We start from the raw sequence: 19,619 nt of genomic DNA, 5'->3' as shown, positions 1-19,619 counted from the left end.
CATCTTTTGGCGCCAAAGCCACTAAGTGAGGGAGATGGATACATATATTAAGTTAGCATATTATGCTACTACATGAGGATTTGGGGGGTGGTAACTATAGCGTTTATTGTCTGCTAACTGAATTACAAGTTCATTGCTACAAACCATCCATGCCACTTCCCGCAGAAACTTTTGGGAGCTGTTGTCATCAGCGTTATGAGACACACTTTTCTTCGATGGTTGGACCAGACACATCAGCTTGGTTAAATGACAAGATTTTCCTCACGGGCAGCACACTGGCCCAGCTGTCAGAAATGATGCCTCACAGCAAGACAAAGAAAACAGACAGGTTTGAGTCTCAGTCGTTGTGGTCTGTTCTGAGGACGCTCCTGCATGTTCTTGCCACGTTTGTGTGAGTTTGTTCTGGCTTCCTTCCATGTTCCAAAAACATTCAAGTCACATGGACTGAAGACTTGTGAGGAGACCTCATTCATACCTGAGATTAACCATCCATCTTGGATGATCGGACTATAATTGGGTAAATTCATAAAATCCAGGTGTAAATGACCCGCAGATACACCGAGGGTCCGATCATCACACTTCCAGTGGTGGTGACGGACCATTTACAACATTAACAAAAAAAAAAAAAGTGTGAATGCTATGCATCTCTAATCCTACATAAACAGCAGCTATGCAAACAGAAATAAATGTCTGTGCATAAATCCAGCCAGGGAAAACACACAAATCAAACATGAGGCAGGCAGCTCAGATACAAAGATCCTTCTCAGAAATGGGATATCTGACATTTTAGAAATCTCTGAAGTCCTATTCCAAAACGAACTATCCGCCATTTGAAAAAATGATGACAAAATAATCACTAGCATAGAGGTACTGTAAATCACATTATGGGTTATATTTAAAGTAATCTAAGACATTCCCTTACTAGATAGTTATATTTTTGATTACAGAGCCATCTGTACTGTCTAAATATTGACAATTGACTTCTGAGTATAATTTTTCCCCAGTCAAGACAGACCATTTTTAAATGCAACTCCGCATTTTGAGTTATTGATGGCCATGACCCTCATTCACTCTACTACGTTTGTTTGTAATGCTACCAGTCACAGAATTTAAGTTTATTCTGCTGTTGACTGACTCTAAGTCACTCTGAATTAGACCATTTGCCAAATATAACATAATGTCAAATGCTCTAGTGCTTTAACATAGCAACATCGGACTAATAATTTGATTCTGCTGAGTTCCTCTGTCTGCTGTATCTAAAAGTGAAAAGTTCGGTAGCCACTCAGTCCAGCACCAGAGCAATTTTCTAATCCTCAGTGAGGACTAAAGAAATCTTTGTCAGTGAAGAGTGAAATGTCTGACCACTCACAACAGAGAAGCTCAACCAGTAGATCCCAGAGCCTCACCTCACCTCCAAATCCTGCTAAATAAGAAACACCTGGAATTACTCTGCTTATCCACCCGTTTTAGACGGCAGCCAGACGCCTGGTCATTAGGCAGATTTAACTTTAACTTGTTTTTGTTCCCTTCCCCAACAGGTCACCAAGGCTCCAGACTGAAACAAAGTGAACATTTGCATATTAATGAAATCCAAATTTTGCCTTCCCATAGGTATACTTTGACTAATAGGTATTTGTTCCAAGCTTGATTTGTATTCAAAAACTCACATTAGCATTAGCTACACAGGGAGGCCTTGGCTTGTAACAAAAGTCGGACTGTCAAAATAGCATACAAACACACACACACACACACACACACACACACACACACTCACATTCACATGCACCTACACATTGATACAAAAGTGTTTGTAAACGCGCACACATACACACCCTAACCCACACACAAGCAGCTGAGAATTCTGCCCTTTACTTTGTCCCTCTGACATTCTCTTCACTTTTTTTGAATACACTACACAATAACCACTGCAGAGAATGATTAGACTCTCAAAACTATTTAAGCAATTCCATTAATCTGCTGCTACTACTCTAGTCGAGGTTGGCAGCTCTATCACAAAAAGCAACATTTGAATACAGCAAGAGGAACACATGAAAAGGTGAAGCAGTACTTCATTCTTTTGACAAAGGTTTCTTCACCATGGGTTTGTTCCTGAGGCCGGAGCAAGTCAGAAAGGAAAACATTTGCAACAAAGATGGGAAAAGAGCATGTGCACAGCTTCAGCAAGTCTGGAGAACGCTGTGATTAATGGTGTTTGTGGGATGACCTTGTCAGCTTGTAAAGTTGGAAATTTAAACAGTCAATAGAGTCATAAATACAAGTGGTGAACCTGGGCCAATTCTGAGTTTAGAAGTTGTGACGAATCACCTGGACTCATGTGGACAACATGTTTACCAAGTCAGTGGTAAATATTACCCAATTATCATAATATAATAACAATTACAATCATTATATCCATGATTGTAACAATGAACGACATATGTTGCCTGGTAAATACAAGTTAACCATGTGATTTTTCCAATTTAATAAATTTACAAGGTCCACCTGAATGCAGCATAAGGGGTAGTTTAATTTGAAAAGCTGATGCTCTCACCTGTGATTGGTGCTCGTTGTCCTTGGCCACACCTTGCACCTGCAGCAGATTCTTGGCCACACCCACACAAGGCAGCCCTGACAGGACACCGAGATGACATGCCAGGCCAAACTCTAGAAAGTTACAATAACAATTATCACAAATCCACACCAACATGAATTTTTTCTCAATAGTGCAGTATTGTGTGATGTGCTGATAGGATATGATGTGAGTAATTAACATACAATAAAAAAAATCTGGCCAAGCAACTTTTTTCTAAATAAATGGACTAATAAGAAAGAATAAAAATATAGGATTGAGGCTACACGTATCATTTTTTCATGCCCTCTCTAAATATCTCATAACACTGCCAACATGTGGTTTGGCTGCACCCAGACTGTGTGTGATTCCAAACACAATGCAAACCCCACTGCTTTCATCTAGTTTTGAAGATCTGATTGCAAATGTGCATCAAGACTTGGCAGTTAATGCATCCTGGAGTAAGAGGACAATAGTCACTGTGAGCATGAAAAATGCCATCTTGGCCTCAGACAACGCAGGAATCTGGATTCATGGCCTCTTTGAGAGTGAGACAGGACTACAGCCTTTGTGATTTTAGGAATGCACAAGTATCATCTGGGTGAGAGCAAATGAGCACGGAGTGGCCAGACTGACCTCTGTAGTGGAAGAGGCCATTCCCATCTACCAACACCACCTGCAGGACAGACAATAGCAACATAAGAAATGCATTAACCTAAAAATTGACCTGTGCCCCTTTCACACTCAACCCAGGAATAATGCAGGACACTGATCCAGGTCCCGCCTGTGTGGGAGGCAATTCTCAGCGAACATCCACTTGTTCAGGGTCATGTCATGGGGTTAACTTACCTGTGTGGACCCTTTCACACCAACGGCCACCCACATACAGTTCCTCTCAGGCTGACAGTCCAATGTGAATACTCTGCTACACCTGCCTACCTCCAGCCCCTGGACCTCTCCTCGTCTCACGTGCTACACTCTTCAGTCACGAGCCTGCTTTACTCATAAGCCACACCACTCCCCATCCTCTCCCACCAGCCAGCCTCTCCATCACCCTTTATAAACAACCTTCATCTTTCAACATTTTCTCCTGTGTTCTCCTGTGTTGGGTTCACCAGCTGATACTCACTGTGAAATTCAGATTGTTAGAAAGACTGTTTCCAGTTTTAACACCAATGGTGAAAACTGATTAGTGCCATGTGAGGCTGCTGGATATAAAAAGCCTATCACAATCACTTAATGTGGTATGAGATGAACAGATAAACCAACAAATGAATGAACAAAACTCAGCAGACCTAACACCTGTGATCCACAATCTGCTATAAAGAGCACAACCAGAAGTGGGCGTGGCTGTATATCAAGCAACCAACACCACCACAAGGCCATCTTTGGATAAAAACGAAGTGGGTGTGGCTTCAGTGAACATGGGTATGGCTCAACCAGCGTGAGAAGTTTATATGTTGTTCCTTGAACAACCTTTATATCATGACCAACCTTCCCACTAAAGTTGGAAAGCAGAGTCTTCATTTGTAAGTTAGGCCACTGTGAACGGACACACACCAAATCAGGGTCCGATTGTGATTTCATCAGGTGACAGACAAATACCACAATAAGCATTTTTGATTAGTGTGTTTTTAAAAAGTCATAGTTTTTCGAATACAAACTGTCTAGAATGAACCAAAGTCAGAATCATCTATTCAGTCAAGTCTCATTATCTGCCGTGAACACGAGGTGCATGCCTGTCATGGCCAAGGCTGATCATCCATAATTCATTTGATATGCTTATGTTTATTTTGGTCATTCTCCTTTGAATTTCTGTTAGCATTATGAATTTATCAATAGACCTTTTTTCACAGCAGCCATTCTGACATGAAATAGCAGGTAAACACAGGTGTCACTAACAATGTCAACGAAGGCTCCATCCTGTCTAAGTCTAACGGAACCAAGGTCCTGGTGTTGTTCATGCTTGTTCACTTGATTAATATAATTTGTAACACCTGTGTTTACCTGCTATTTCATTTCAAAATGGCTGCTGTGAGAAATGTCTATTGGTGCTATTTTACAGTCAAATATGTAAAAGTCGAAAAAAGTCAGTCTCATGTTTTCTACCTCACGGTGTGTATTGGATATATGGAGTTTTTTCTGCCTGAGTTGGAGTTTGTAAGAGAGGAATGTTGGGACTGACGTTGTAACACTGCCGACTCCCCAATGATTTCTTGCTGCCAAAGGTGATTCAGCAGGCACATTTCTGCTGTGAATCATACGTCACTGGGAAATCATTTGAAAGATCACAGATAAAGAGAGCAGCAACTGGGTCTGTCCAGGGCTAAATGTCAGCAATAAATCTCCGAGTGTGTGTGTGTGTGTGTGTGTGTGTGTGTGTGCATGTGTGTGTATGTTTGTGCATGTGTGTAAGTGCGGTGGCAGGGCAGCAGAGTGGGAGTTGTGTGCGTGGGCTGTGACTAACACGGGTGAGCGGGAGATGACAGATGAGAGATGACATATCAAGACACATGGTGGTGGAGGGAGAGTGGACGACTTGTGTCAAACAGTATCTGCAAATGATTCAAAGTGTAATTTGACCTGCATAGAGTAGCAGATGAGAAAGGTTTGGAGCATCTGAACAGGCCCAGTAATATCAACTAAGCAGTGCTGGTTATTTCATTCAAAAAATCATTTATATTAAAAGATATTTTTACAATCTTCGTCCATACTAACCTGCAGGACTACACCATTCACAATCCAACTAATACAAAATTTACTGACATGTCAAGACACGCACGTAATCCCGTGAACTGTTTGTTGTGCTGGGGAGAAAATAAATGAAAGATGACCAGGTGGCGAAAAGCATACCTTTGAAAAGTTTTAGACAGACATGAAAAAAGTCGAGTCAACATCAAAAATAGTGGCTGAGACCAAGACAGTTCCAAATCAAAAACAGACACAAGGCCAACACAACTCTGAGGCAGTTGTCTTGAGATCATACTCAAGTGTTATAAGCCTGTCATGAAGTGATGCTGTCCAATATTCTCCTTGTCATCCCTTTGCTTGACAAAAACTAAACTCTTGGGTCTACTTCTACCTGCAAAAAGTAAACTTTTCTGCCATTCCGTATCTACAGTCAGACAGTTTTAATGGGTGTCCATGTTTATTGAGAGAACAATGCATAATTGTGACAAATCAGAACAGAGTGCCGTGATCTAGTTGTGCTATTTTGTGTGTATGGATGTGTGTGTTCAGACGTTGACCTGAGGCAGAAGTGCGGGCTGGCTCTTCTCCAGCCGCTGCAGGGCATCCAGGAGGCAGGGGGTCTCTCTGAAGGCCAGGAAGCCCGCAATGTAGGGGGCAGTCAGGGTCACCATCTGACTGTCCTCATACAGCACCTGGCATGGTGGGGAGTAAAAAAACACTGGTTAATTTTTTATTACTACCACAAGGATAGCCGAATGTTTAGAGACTGTCCAGCAATGGAAAGGCTGTAGGTTCAACCCCTGTGTCAACCGGTTTGTCCATCACCCACCATGTTTCCTGTATGAGCGATGTACTACAAGCTCACTGTCAGGTAAACGCCAAAATGTAAATAAAAGCAGGGGGTTTGTCTATGTCTGTGTCTATGGTCCTGCTATAGTGCTGTGTCGATGCGTACACACACACACACACACACACACACACACAAGCTGTGCAAAGGTGCAGCAGGTCAGCTTAAATGATTGCAAAATGTAAGGCACACTTAGATGTGAGTCGTAGACTTTACAAAAAGGAATCATTGTGTGAAAATAATAATGATCTGATGAAAAGCTTTGTGACTGCAAAGTACAACATGGCGCTACCACAGCAGAGGCCTGTATTGTTTTCGCACTTTTTTTTTTTTTTTTTTTTTTTTAGAGTCCCTGTCAATCATTTTGCTCACTGGAGCGCTGGAGAATTACATCTGTCTTGGTCCCTCACCATGATCATCTGCTCAGTTTTAACTTCTAGAGGAAATGGCAAAACATATTTCATTCCTTACATCTGGAACATGATGTGGGATGTTCTACTGGCATACAGAAGTTGCATGTGCGCAGAAGTGGTTTGTTTGCTTTTTCTAGTAATGATATAAATCTATTTTTACTCTTTGTATGTTTGGTACTTTTGCTTACTAAATGACCAAAAACAATTAATCAGTTATCAATAAGTATCATCGATTAATTTTCTGTTAATTGGCTGATCGATTAATCGACTCATTGGTTCAGAATTATAATTCCCTTTGACTTTGCTTTTGACTTTTATACCAAGCTTTGTACATAGAGGCTGCTGCCAAAACAAGCCTCTTAAACCTCAGTTCAGGATTCAGTGGTTTGATCAGAGTTCTGGAGATCAGGGATTTGCCATTATGTTCTTACGGTCTTTGACTGAGTAGATCCTGCGTTCTCCCTTATTGCTCTCGTCTAGCTCAGAGGCATGTTGGTGAGCAGAGTTCTGCTTTGCACAACACTGCCATGATGGTTTAAGTATGTCATGCATGTTGACCTTTTGTATCTTCAGTTCCTACAAGGCTTATAGGAAGAGCTCCACAAAGGCTGCCACAAGGCTAACATGCGTAAGCTCCTCATTCTGCACAGAGGCTGACCCACAGAGTGTTGAGACAGGAATGTTTAATGGACAGAGTTTTCACCGAGACACAAAGGAGCTCTACACGTCTGCAGTCTGAATGATAGAAAATGCCACCTTCCATTTAGTCGAGGTCAATGTCATATTTGTGCTAGAGGTGACCTTCATGTTCCTAGCCAGTACAACTGTGATAAAATGTTGCTGCTGCAGGCTGGGCAGGAAAAGTAATACGGAGACTGTATAGTACAGAATTTTGAGGACTCATACGTTGTTTTTAAAATGCGTCATGGCATATTTGTGTACTGTATCTGATTTCATGTTGCTGTTGACAGTTATTTACTAACAACAGGCCACATCATCTACCTTCTGTTTGGAGCGCGGCTCTGTACAAACAGAATCACCAAGAAATTCTCAGCTGATTCCCTGAGGGGAAAATTCACAGCTCCTGCAGAGGTCTGGATTTTGCATGTTGCTGGATGCTTGTGCATTCTAACACAGTAAATTAATTAATTAAAAACCCTCTCATTTCAGTGTGAATACATCTTCCTTGGGTAAAGAAGAAACCTTGAATGTAAGCCTGTGGTAAAGTGTTTGATTGTTATATGTTGTTATGGAATTTGTTTATATATCAACTGACAAATGTTATTAATTATGATGGGTTATGCTGCAGTATGTGCCAGCAGCCTGTGATAGGATTCAGACCAATAGAAAGAACAGGGAATGTTTCTCCATGGCTGCACTACAAATAAATGGAATTAAAATTGGGGCTGTCAAGGTCCCTTTAACAAAAGCAGTTTAATAAGACATGACCTTTGGCTGTATTTGCTACTAAACATCATCTGTACTGTCCTAAAATTGCTTCCTTTCTTTGACTATAGTTTCCTTTCACTGTTTGGCTCTGGCATGGATAAGATTAAATATCCTTTAGCTTACTTTCTTATCAAAAAAAAAAAAAATCTTCACATTTTTCAGGAGAGGTGTTAATACAATTGAATCAGTAATATTCTTTAGTTATGATGTTTTTTTCGTGATAAGGTGAGAAAAATAAATTACTTTTGCATCCTGAACCATATCTTGATATCTCAAAGGTCCTTTCTAAGTCCTTCATGGAGTTATTCAATACATGTTGTTTGTCAGGCTTCCAACTGCACGTGCCTTCTCTACATTATGTCTGGCATGGCAGGCATTTTTTTTTTCTTGTTTTTAAAGGAACAACAATATAATTTGACACAATCAAAAGCAGTAGCTCCAAAAAATGATGAAAGAACTCACTATGTATTAATACACATAGCCAAAGAGTCTTACTGTTAAATAGGGAGTTTCAAATAGCAGAGAGTAAGAGAGCATTTGAAATCACCTCTGCTACTTTTCTGTACCATCGCAACTAAAAAGCCTTGGTGAAAGCATAAATAATTTCAGTCAATGGAATAGTGTCTCCCTCATGTAGCCAGGTTTCTGTACGCATAAAAACTAGCAAATTGGAAGTGATGAAGTCACTGGAGATACATGATTTATTTCACAGTATTCAATAGTCCACAGCAGGACTAATAAGTAGTAAGTATGACATTTATCACGCTGATGTACAAAATGACCAAAATATATCCCATTGCTTTATGGGACTGTTGATCAATATTATTGACTCGACAATCACTTGCCCAGGTTGGGGTTTGGTCATTTAGAAAATAAAACCAATGCACCACACCCCTTACATGTGAGTCATGCACGGGCACAGGTTATTTACAATAAAAGCACATTTTCAGAAAAGAAACCCTATCTTGGTTTATTCATTTTAGGATTAGGTGCTATGAGCAAGCAGCAAGCATCACAAGATACTTCAGCTATGAAAGCTAAAAACCCTCAGTCTCTGGCCAAAACAACAAATGACAAACAGTGTGATTATTATTGCACTTTCCATTGTGATGTATTACTTTGGCACCAGATGTTTTTGGTAAAGAGGTAATTTGCTTCAATTTGCTGTCTTAATTGTCTGTTTTGTGAAAATGTGATGTTATTATTTGTCAGATCCAAGCTTCTATAATTGAAAGCGACATGAGGGATGATGTGGAGCTGCACAGGACACTTGTATAGGTGGAGAGATGTTCAGCCACTACAGCTGCATTCCTATCAGGCGCTGGTAGAGATTTACAAGGCCACAGATAATTCCTGGTAACAATGATGATTTGGACCAAAAATTACAGCTCACCTCCAGGTCAGGGTAGCTGAGCACCACGAGCTGGGCGCAGGCGTTGACGTCATCCCCCTTGATGAAGGAAAGATCCACCCCGCCGACTCTCTCCAGGCCGGAGAAGTTGAGGCTCCTCTGCCACTCCTCTGTATCCTCCTCCACCACCTGCTGCCTCAGACTGGCCTGCTCACTGCACCGGGACACAGCAGCAACACAGGATTTTTCTATCTGCTCATGCTGGGTTTTCAAAATGTTCATGTTCCATACCCCCAAGCTGACACCGAAACAGCCACAGACCCCCATTTGTAGTGATTTTTTCATGTAAACACTTATTTGAATTAAATTGTTTAGCCTAGATGTCATGCAGTGAGAAATGGATAAACACAGGTGAGATTAATGCATGCATTTTTTGTAACAGTTTCAAGAATGTGAAATTATAGCAAAATTAAACTAATTCTCACCCTGGAAGCCTTTCAGGGACACTTTGAAAATCAGTGTTAGGGTAACCATAGAAACATTATACACCCATTATCATTTACCAAAGCTGTTTCCAACGCTGTGATGCTAGAATCCAGCCCAGTGACTAGCATTTCTACCATGTAGTCTACTCCAATTTAGCACAAGAGATTGAGACACAGTCTGTGCACTGATGGATGCAAAAGCTTTCCCAGTCTGAAACTTAACCTCTGACCTATCAAGGCTCTGCATGCCAACCCACGCTGACCCGCCCCTCTTTCCAATTTCCAGCTGCACTTTTATAGCTCCAGAGCCAGAGACAAATCTGCTGGGGAGACAGCAGGGGGGATAAGGACATAATATGGACTCATGGCGTTATCAGTGGCCTTTTCACAACACACTCACAAATCAATGGCTGGTGCTGCTGGTGGCACTGCTCCAGAGCTGCTGGCAGAGAGTTAGTCAGCAGAGGGAGACAGAATGTGTCAGCATCTGCCAGTGTCTTATGTAGCACTCTTATTGTTTGCTTTTAGCAGAAACCTACTTCATGACAGTGAGTTATAATAAAGGGACTGTAAAAATAAGTTCATATGACTTGAGTGGTGTTTGGCCCTCAGGGGTACCTGATATGAATGGGCACTAGGTGAAAAAAAAATGGAAGACTGTGTGTCTAAAGCTGCTGCAATTGAAGTGGATCCAGGAGCCCCCAGGAGGGTCTGAAGGGGCTCCATAAAACATGAGAAATAGTTAAAAATTTTCGCTGTTTCAACATATGTCTATCCATACCGACATTACGAACAACCGTCAAGTCTTGTTTTTAATTGTATTTACCAATAAAAACATTTACACATGGCTTCATTAGGGACGAAATGTCAACGGACACACTGAGTAAATCTGGGAGCCCTTGAGTGATGACTCCAGTTTGGACTGGCGTGTTACGTGCGTGTGTGGGCGTCGCTTCACAGAGCGGTAAAGTATGAAATACAGAGAAGACAGCAGCCCTCTAACCTTTCCCATCGCTTCACCACATCCTCTTCGGCAAAGGCGGACATTTGGACACAGTGTCAGCCCGGTGGAAAAGGCTTTTCAGAGAGGAATGTCACTGTCAGAGGACGATAATGTGAGGAGGTTTGGGGCTCACTGTCTTCCGTGTTTACAGACTGACGTCACTGCGTGTGACTCTAGCATAGCGTTATGATGGTGTATACTGCCATCTAGTGGCCTCCATGGGAACTTACACTACATAAAATGCTGCTATACTGTACAACACTACTTCTGCTACTTCTAACAATTCTAATGAATTCATTATCACCAGTGTATTTGTCTCCAGCATTTAATTCCTTGAAGTTTAATACGTTTATTTGCTAAGCAGTGTTCTGCAGAAATCAGTACTGGTGCTGGTGTTCATTTATGTTATATCAGCAGCAGTAATAGCAGATGCAATGTAGTTTGGTGAAAGCATCAGTCATTCTAGTTGTTGTACTATTAGCAGTAGTTGCAAGATTAGTAAGCAGTTGATTTGATAATTAAAGTAACTGCAGTATTAGCATCTGAATATAGTTTAAGTGGTTGAAGAAGTGCACACATTCATAGCTGCAGTGGATATAATAGTCATAGAAAAGATCAAGCTTCACAGTGACAGGAAAAGAAATGGAAATCATTACATTACTTGTAGATATATATGCGTGCCCTGACAATAAATATAACACAGTATGTAGTGACTCTGGAAAGATGATGTGAAATGGAGAAACATGACATGGGAATGCGTACCAGCTCTCAGGCATAGGGAGCTATGGAGGGGGAAAAGCAGAGGATGAGGAGGATAGCAAACTGAGGCAAGGAGGGTCATCGGGCACAGGGAGATGGACAAGCAGGATGAGCAAACAGGCACATGACAGAAATACAGCTGGGGTGGTATGTTCAAGGGTGTGTACGCATAAAAATGATGCTGAGCATTAGTACGTACAAAGGGAAACCTGACGTGAGAAGGTGCATACCTCTGCGCAGACTCTGCAGGTGGCGCACAGATTTCCATGGAGAATGTAGAGAGTCAGAGAGATTTCGCAGGAACAAATCCAAATGTGGACTGAAAGAGAACGTGGTTAAGATGAGACTAGCTAGATGAGGCACTACCCAGTGATGCACCCAGCACAGAAAGGGCACTGATGGAGGCTGGCGGGGTTCAGTGTCAAGACAGAGGAGAGACTGACACATGATGCATGGTCTCATGCAGGAGCAAGGGATTTTCAGGGGGAGATAAAAGGTCAACAGTAAGTGGTATACATGATTTGAAAGCTTAGAACCTAAAGTAAATTTTGAGATGCAGCTTGGCAATGTGATTCAAGTTTTTCTACTCAGAAATCTATAATAGCCTAAACATTGTTTTTTAAGTGCCTATTCAAATTTGGAAAATGTGTTGTGTATATGATGGCCATTACCATGCACATCTATGTCTCATCAGTTGTTGCAGCAATTTTTGGGTTGATACCATTTGTTATACAGATTTGGTGAAAATCTGACCATTTTTGACCACACAAGAATTGACAAAAATTGTCAAAACTCTCTCCTAAATACCATATTTTATACACTAAGACCTTGAGGAAGATGATAGAAAAATTCATGCTTTGATTTGGTGTCAAAACTTTTGACATTTGGAGATATCTGTAGGAACTGCATTTTCCAGCGGTTGGATGGTGAGCATTCTGTTATGGAAACTGCCCAGAAACTCAACCTTATTGTCATTATACCTGAAACACTATACATTCTCTAAATGCCCCCAGTCTCTAGTTTGTGGTTGTAAAGTTTCATGAGGCTATGATTATCCTGGAGGTCACAATAGGTCATTTTATGCAATGACGTCAAGTTTTGAAAAATGGTCTCACTGCAATCAACTGGCTACTATGGGGGCTAACATCATCACAAATGAATAAAATGTGGCCCACGGAATCCACAAGAATCTCAGCTTTTCAGTCAAACCCAATTATGCAAGTCTGCACAAATACACCATTTTACAACAGGCCAAAAGAACACATTTGGACTGCATACAAAAAAACTGCATGGTTTGTGGCCCAAGGTTCATTGGATTCACATAAAGTGAGCATGGGAGACCTGTGGGTACCCATGGAACTCACTTTCATTCAGATATCAGTGATACCAGTAACTTCTCCAGCTTTAAAACTGAGCCCACTAGAGCTTCTGAAAAACAGTATGTTAGCCAAGGACGCCAGCATCCCCGCTGGCGTTCAAGAACTTTAAAGGAGAGGGGAAACCAAAAGCTGGTGTGTGGAGAAACAGAGCAAGGCAAACCCAGAGTCTGAAAGAAAATGAAGCATATTTGTTGTGATTGTATTAAGTCAACATTTTAGTCTGCAGAACTATATCGATTAAGAGCCAGGAAGTAGCCATCAGTTTTCATCTAGTTGATCACAGGAGTGTCCTCTGTATAGACAGCCAATCTGGAAGTGAATAGCAGTTTGAGATATACAGTTACAACCATTATGCTTTATTTTATCAACAAGCCTTATTTGGAGGTTTTGCTATTCACCTGTTGCAATGTGATGTGTCTCTTATTAACTGGACAGACAGAGCCTTGTAACAAGGACAAAGTGACAGCACCAAAGGAGAAAATGCAGACAGATTTGGCACCAGTAATAATAATACTAAATTAAAAAAAAAAAAAAAAAAAAAAGACATGGATGGTGAGCAAAATATGGATGAACAAAATTCACCCCGAAAAATATTTGCATTTTCATCGCTGCCTCCACTGAAAACACCTCATGCATTTACAACACTGACCTCACTGCAAATAAAAGCTCCACTCAATGATCTGCAAAGTGCAAACTATAGAGGAAGAAAGATAAAGGAGAGAGGGAAGGCACGGATAATGAAATGTTTGGTGTGAAAACGTCAGAGGGAAGAGACACTGACTGCTGATCCATTAGACGGAGAAAAAAAGTGCTTAAGGGCAGGGATGTTGAATGATTGGCAAAAAATAAAGAGTAGGCATCTAAAGCAGGAGCAGAGGAGAGAGCCTTTGAACAGCCTTTGAACAGTTTCATCATGTTAGGGCAAAACAAAGAAACCAAGCAGTGGAGAAACAAGTAAGAGAGGTGCAAATGCACGCCGACACCCCTCTGCAAAATAGCAACACATAACCTTACATTTCTAATCAGTGAGGAGGAAAAAGAAAAGAAGTATGATGAGATGAAGGACCAGATGAATCATGGTTAAGATGGAAAAAGCCTGAGCATGGACGACGACAGAGAACAGGCCATGGGGTTACAAACACTCAAGTGAGTTAGAAAAGTAACGTCTGTCAGTGTCAGAGAGTAAAATTCAGCTTGAAAAAAAAAAAAGTTTAGCAGGCGATTCAGTAAGTATCAAGTTAGATTAACTTCTAGCTTGGTAATAGGTTCATTTTCAACAATCCTGGATATGAAAACATAAAACAAAAGGGGACACTGGTTTACTGAAGAACAATCTATAATTCAGAATCATCCCAGCTCAACATTACAGACGAAAATAAGCAAAAAGGTTTTCAAATCTCAAGGCAGCTCGAGGCAGAGTGCAATTAGGACTCCTGTAGTTGTTTAGCTGTAGTCTGGTAAGTTCTGATGACAGTAAGCAAAAGTACAGGAATAAATATAACATGGTAACAGCTGCTATAACTGACCATGAGTGTCATTTGAGAAAAAGACTCATCCATTAAATTCAATATAGCGCATGGATCTGTGGGCCAAATGACAGACATATGATCAGCACATGGCGTCCGTGGTATGGAAGGGTTTTTGCATTACTTTGCACATCACAAAAAAACATTGTTGAGTGCTGTGTTTAAGGAATTTAACACAAGGATGCAACGTTATTTCTCATAATTCAAGTTTAATGCTTTTCAAAAAATGTAAAGGCGCCATTTTCTCATTAATCCAAACAAGTCATTTTTACATAATTATTCACGTCAAGGTAAAGAGATGAAGATATGCAAAACCGTCTGAAAAGGAGAAGCAGAAAGACAAAGACAAATGTGCCAGATGATAGAGACAAACAGTTATAGCCCTCATTTGTCAATGAGACCTTGACGAGAGTGTAGACGTTGTAAGAGTTAAAGACAGGGAGGCAGGTGACGGCAGACCGTGGAAAGTTTCCTGGTGCTTGTAGTGACAGATGGAACTGAAAAACACAGCACACCTCATGTCTATGGCTTCAATATTCAACTTAGTGAGCCGGTTTTACAAAGCACATGCCCGCTCTGCTTTAAAACAACATAGATAAAGTGTCTGAAAGGAAAACTGGAGTGTACGAAGGAGAAAGTGAAAGAAAGAGACTGAAAGACTGAGATCTCGTGGAAGGATTGCCAGGCAAGGGGAAATCACTGTAGGTCTAAACATGCTTCAGAGAGGAAAAAGGTATAGTACAAATAGGTATATACACCTGCCAAAGGGAATAGGGGACTGTTAGACATTTACAGGCATATGTTTTCATCGTTTCTAACACTCATTCTTACTCTTTCACGCCATCATTCACGCTCAACAGCCCTCATTCTGAGGAGGTCCTTTTCTCAATAAAGCATTTCATGTTATTGCAATTAGTAACTCACAGATATCAACGTTAAACCTCTACCTTTCAATATGGTTAAAAACAAGCCTTGTTTTCATGTAGCAATAGCAAAAACAAAATCAGGTAAGGGGCCAGTGATTTCAGGAAGTTGATTCCCATGTAGGGGGAAACCCTCACACCTGTTTTCTTTTTGCCGAGAGGTACAGCGAGGTAACCTTTGGGAGCCTCAGACAGCCACAGAGCCCAATGTGTTGCCTTGTGTTAACACCACTGAGACCATCTGGTGGCCAGCAAACACTGAATGGATGTTTGACTCCAGGTCTTGCTTTGTTCAAGGAGTGTTGCCTATCTCCCATTGCTTTTGCGTTTTCAAGTGTATCAGCAATTGATGGAAATTGCAGTTTAGACTTAGGCTAATTCAGTATATTCATATGATAACCACTGTGTGACAAGCACTTACAATGCAGGAATTTGAAAAAAAAGCCCCATTCTATCAACAAATTCAGACAGACGATAATGTATGCCCTTTGGGACTCCAATCCATTCGTAGCCGCTGGTGCTTCTGAGGCACGCGGCTTGTATAAAAACACAGCGGTATGCAGACACTGCGTTTAGAAATGTCGACATCATTCGATCCATAACTGCTGATCTACCAAGGAGGTGACCCTCAGAAAGAAAAATGCAGGTACATTTCTAACTGATGATTACAAAGGCTAACATGGTAGTGACACATGGCTCTCAAGTGGCTAAAAACATTTCATAATCCTAAATAACCAATCATATGTAAACCCCATCACCACGTGAGCATGCAGTTAACACACCACACTGCATCACTCCATCAAGTACTCACCTCCAAAACAGTTAACACACACAAAAACATTTACAGTATCATTACGTTGGAGTGACAAATGATAAGTTTCATCACAGAACAACATTCATCCTTAATGCACACTAAATCTACATCACTCTGAGAAAAAAAAAAAAAAAATAATAATAATAATGGCAGTTTTGACCCACACCACATCATGATCCTCCGAATTCAGGCATTTCATTGGTTAGCGAGCGCTAGCCAATCAGTAGCACATTCACAACTCAATGACAAGGCATCTCCTTGACAACCTGATTTCTTTACAGTGTCCTGAAAATCCTGCAGACAGGGGATAAAAAAAAGCAAACCGATTGTGGCCATTCCAGTGACAATCCAGATTATGAGGATTCTGCTTATGAAGATGATAATTCTGTTGGGAAAACAACTGGAAAATTGTATTTCTTCCTCTCCTGAAGTGATGGCAATATAAACAAAACCAACGCAGTAATGTTTACATTAAAAAAGAAATTGTTCACTGGAGCAGTTTGCCTGTCTGCCTGCCTGTCCACACCTTAACAGGAAGGTCATTTGCACTGAGCACCCATGATTCTCCACAGTCCATATACATCTTAATGATAAATAGAAATATTTCACACAGTATAAATTCAAACTTGTTATTGCTTCTAGCGGATTACCTCGCTAAGAGTCCGACCCGGGTCAGATAGCATGTTCAAACAGCTTTTCATGGTTTGATAAAGCCCTATTGAGACAGATAGGTGAGGTTTGCCACATAAGACAACAACATGACTGCCAGAAAGTTCAGACAGCCAAAACAAAGCATTTGAGCATCCGTTTTAGTATCCTTTTCTCTGACTGACAACTTCCCTGATGCCATCTGTATTGCCGTAAATTCAGTAAACGCCACCCACTTGATACTGATACTCTATGCTGCTGAAAAACAAATTTGGAAATGATATCTGACCCAGGTCTATTAAGAGTTTACACAAACCACCCACAGTTGACCTATAAACAGTTCACCAGGTTAAACAAACCCCTCTGGTAATATGGCAAACACTGTAGATTTTTGCATGTCATCAAGAATCTGTGCGTGTGGTGGCATTTGCATGTAACAGCACATCCAGTCTTTTCATCCGATGCACATAATGTGTTTATGGTCATTGTTGTGTGTGTGTGTATATGTTAGTGTGTGTGTGTGTCTGTGAGCATGTGTGCATGTGTGTAACAGAGCCTCCAGTTTCTGCGTCCGGTCCCACAGTTCCCAAAATGAGAATATTGCTTCTTCCCGCTTCCAGCGCCCCAAAGGCAAAAATTAATCTCCCCGCATTTAGCCTTCCACCCTACAAAAGACTCAAACAATCAAAACGTTCTGCTAATGTTCTGATTCAACCGGCTGCCCAGCAGAGATGACAGGCAAGAAAAATACATGACCTTTGTGCAAAAAACAGCCCTTTAAATTGTACACAGTCTTTGTATTTTCTTTTTGCTGCAGATTATTTTATTCTTTGTCTTCTGTTTGTGCAAGCATGCTTCAGTTCCAGAGACTGGCTGTGTAGTGGATACAGAGTCCAAAGAGGAGGGGGCAGAGACAGTTGGCTTGGGTTGATAATAAGGGCAGTGGAGGGGGGTTGTGGGGATTGTAGTCCAAAGTTGCAGTCTTCTGCTTCTGGTTTCTACCTGGAGATCATGGAGCTGGACTGTGATTGGCTGGAGGAAGTTGTGGCAGCGCTGAGCTGAGAGAAACCACTGTGGCTTGACTCCAGGCTGGTCATCGAACCCCTGAGACAGAGATGGATAGAAAGAGGAGAGAGGGAGCAAATTAGAGAAAACAAAGTTAAACACTTCTCTTTCAGCTGCACTTAGAAGCACAACCTGAGCCACCCCAGTCTGCCTCTGGACTAACTGAATGCATTTTGTGTGCACAGTCCGTGCTCTTATCCAGTCCAATGCTCATGATGCAGATTCAAAACCATGCAGCCAAATCAAACCAACAGGAGGGAGGTTCACTCTGTGTAGCACACCAGGCTGCAACAACCAATAGAATATCAGGCAGAAATTAGTTTTCAGACCAACCAGCAAGGCTACAATTCGGCTGACTTACTGTGATATCAAAATGCTTAACACGTGTACAAGTATTTTCAAAAATACTTGGAGGGGGGAATAAAGGTTCTGCTACAGTGAAGGGCAGACTCCATTTGTTTAAAATGGAAGCCAAGGTGCTCTTTTTTAGGTGAAAAACATAAAAGCATTTAGTGTTATGGTTGCGCTGCATATTTTGACAAAATTTCTGAAGGCTTTGTTACTTGTAGCTGAGTCAACACTACAAGATTTTTTAAACTTTTGCATAAATAAATGTGTCTTAGCTGTATTTAGCAAAAGGTATAATCAAGCAACTTGGTACACATGTTTTAATTTCAATTGCAAAGAGTCAATATGCAAATTTTGTAATCTCCAAGTTTAAGGTGGTGTTTTAAAGATTAAAAAAAAAACACTATGATCAAATTTGATACCATATCATAATGTTGTATTCTTAACAATTCACAAAACATTGTGTTAAATACTAGTATGGTAAGTTAGATGATGCTCTCAGTCTGTTTAAAAAAAGAAAGTGATGAAATAGCAAGTGCGCTGAAAGCAAAGTGAAATTTGGTAGTTTAGTAGTACAAATGGATTGCTGTACAAAAAAAAAAAAAAAAAAACATAGGCAGATGCCAGGAAGTACCTCTGGGACTGGAGGTTCAGGTGTGTGAGTGCACATCACTTGAGTTTGAGTGAGCTCAACTCAGCCCAGTCCTGGATTCCTGATATTATTAGTCATGCAAGCTGGGTGGCTGAGGCCAGCAAGCGGATAGTTGGATTATAATTTCAGTGTCAGGATCCTTTCGAGTGCAAGTAAAGCGCACTGAGAAAGGCTACAGCATCCTGTTAGCCAAGGCTAACAAAAGCCATATGCAAAAACAGATGCAAACAAGCATCTCTTTATAGAGGCGTGGCTGCTATGCAGGGGGGAGCAAACTAGCAGCCAAAAGCAGCAGTGATGACAAGCTAGTGCTAACGGAAAAGGGGCAAACACTGGGCCACTTACAAACTCTGCACATCACAGCAAGCCGTTCTTCACAGGAAGAGACAGAGAGGAGGAGGAGGGGATTGTGAGCGATAGAACAGAAGCATATTGAACAGAAAAAGGTGGATAAAGGAGTCTCAGAGGGAGGGAAGCATCCCTATACTAACCGGGGGTCTACAAATACCATGATGCTCTTATTTTCAAAGAGTAATTTTTTGCAACATTACAGATTCAATTCATTCAAGCATCAAAAGTCATACGTGGCACTATGTGGTAGGTTGTAGAGACATAGGGGGAAAACTGAAAAAAGACAGTGAAAATGGAGTCACAAAGGAGGAGTCACAATGTTTGAAATAAAAGCACTATTACAACA

At 41.1% G+C, this 19,619-nt stretch overlaps 2 protein-coding genes across 14 annotated transcripts in view; both read right to left on the bottom strand.

The window, feature by feature from the left end:
• Positions 1 to 10,954, bottom strand: part of LOC115368159 (endonuclease V) — a 98,915-nt gene extending 87,961 nt beyond the window's left edge. For 11 of the 12 annotated variants that reach the window (XR_003928993.1, XR_003928992.1, XR_003928991.1 and 8 more), the window contains exons 1-6: positions 10,809 to 10,954; positions 10,036 to 10,125; positions 9,363 to 9,534; positions 5,818 to 5,952; positions 3,206 to 3,245; positions 2,552 to 2,664 (exon numbers count right to left, since the gene is read on the bottom strand). Coding sequence is in view for 3 of the 12 variants with exons in the window: in XM_030064163.1 (XP_029920023.1) it covers positions 2,552 to 2,664; positions 3,206 to 3,245; positions 5,818 to 5,952; positions 9,363 to 9,534; positions 10,036 to 10,125; positions 10,809 to 10,852 (594 nt within the window). In the remaining 9 variants the exon portion in view is untranslated. The remainder of the gene's footprint in view (positions 1 to 2,551; positions 2,665 to 3,205; positions 3,246 to 5,817; positions 5,953 to 9,362; positions 9,535 to 10,035; positions 10,126 to 10,808) is intronic. The other variant, XM_030064215.1, reaches the window with a different exon arrangement.
• Positions 10,955 to 14,661: 3,707 nt separating this feature from the next.
• si:dkey-237i9.1 (SEC14-like protein 1) overlaps positions 14,662 to 19,619 on the bottom strand; it is a 37,892-nt gene continuing 32,934 nt past the window's right edge. For both annotated transcript variants that reach the window (XM_030082022.1, XM_030082106.1), the window contains one exon: positions 14,662 to 17,961. In XM_030082022.1, the coding sequence (XP_029937882.1) occupies positions 17,856 to 17,961 (106 nt within the window). In that variant the 3' untranslated portion in view covers positions 14,662 to 17,855. The remainder of the gene's footprint in view (positions 17,962 to 19,619) is intronic.

The sequence above is a fragment of the Myripristis murdjan genome, chromosome 1 (genome assembly GCF_902150065.1).
Source record: "Myripristis murdjan chromosome 1, fMyrMur1.1, whole genome shotgun sequence".
NCBI lineage: Eukaryota > Metazoa > Chordata > Actinopteri > Holocentriformes > Holocentridae > Myripristis > Myripristis murdjan.
The sequence above is the reverse complement of the archived record's forward strand: the minus strand, read 5'-3'. Positions and strand labels throughout refer to the sequence as shown.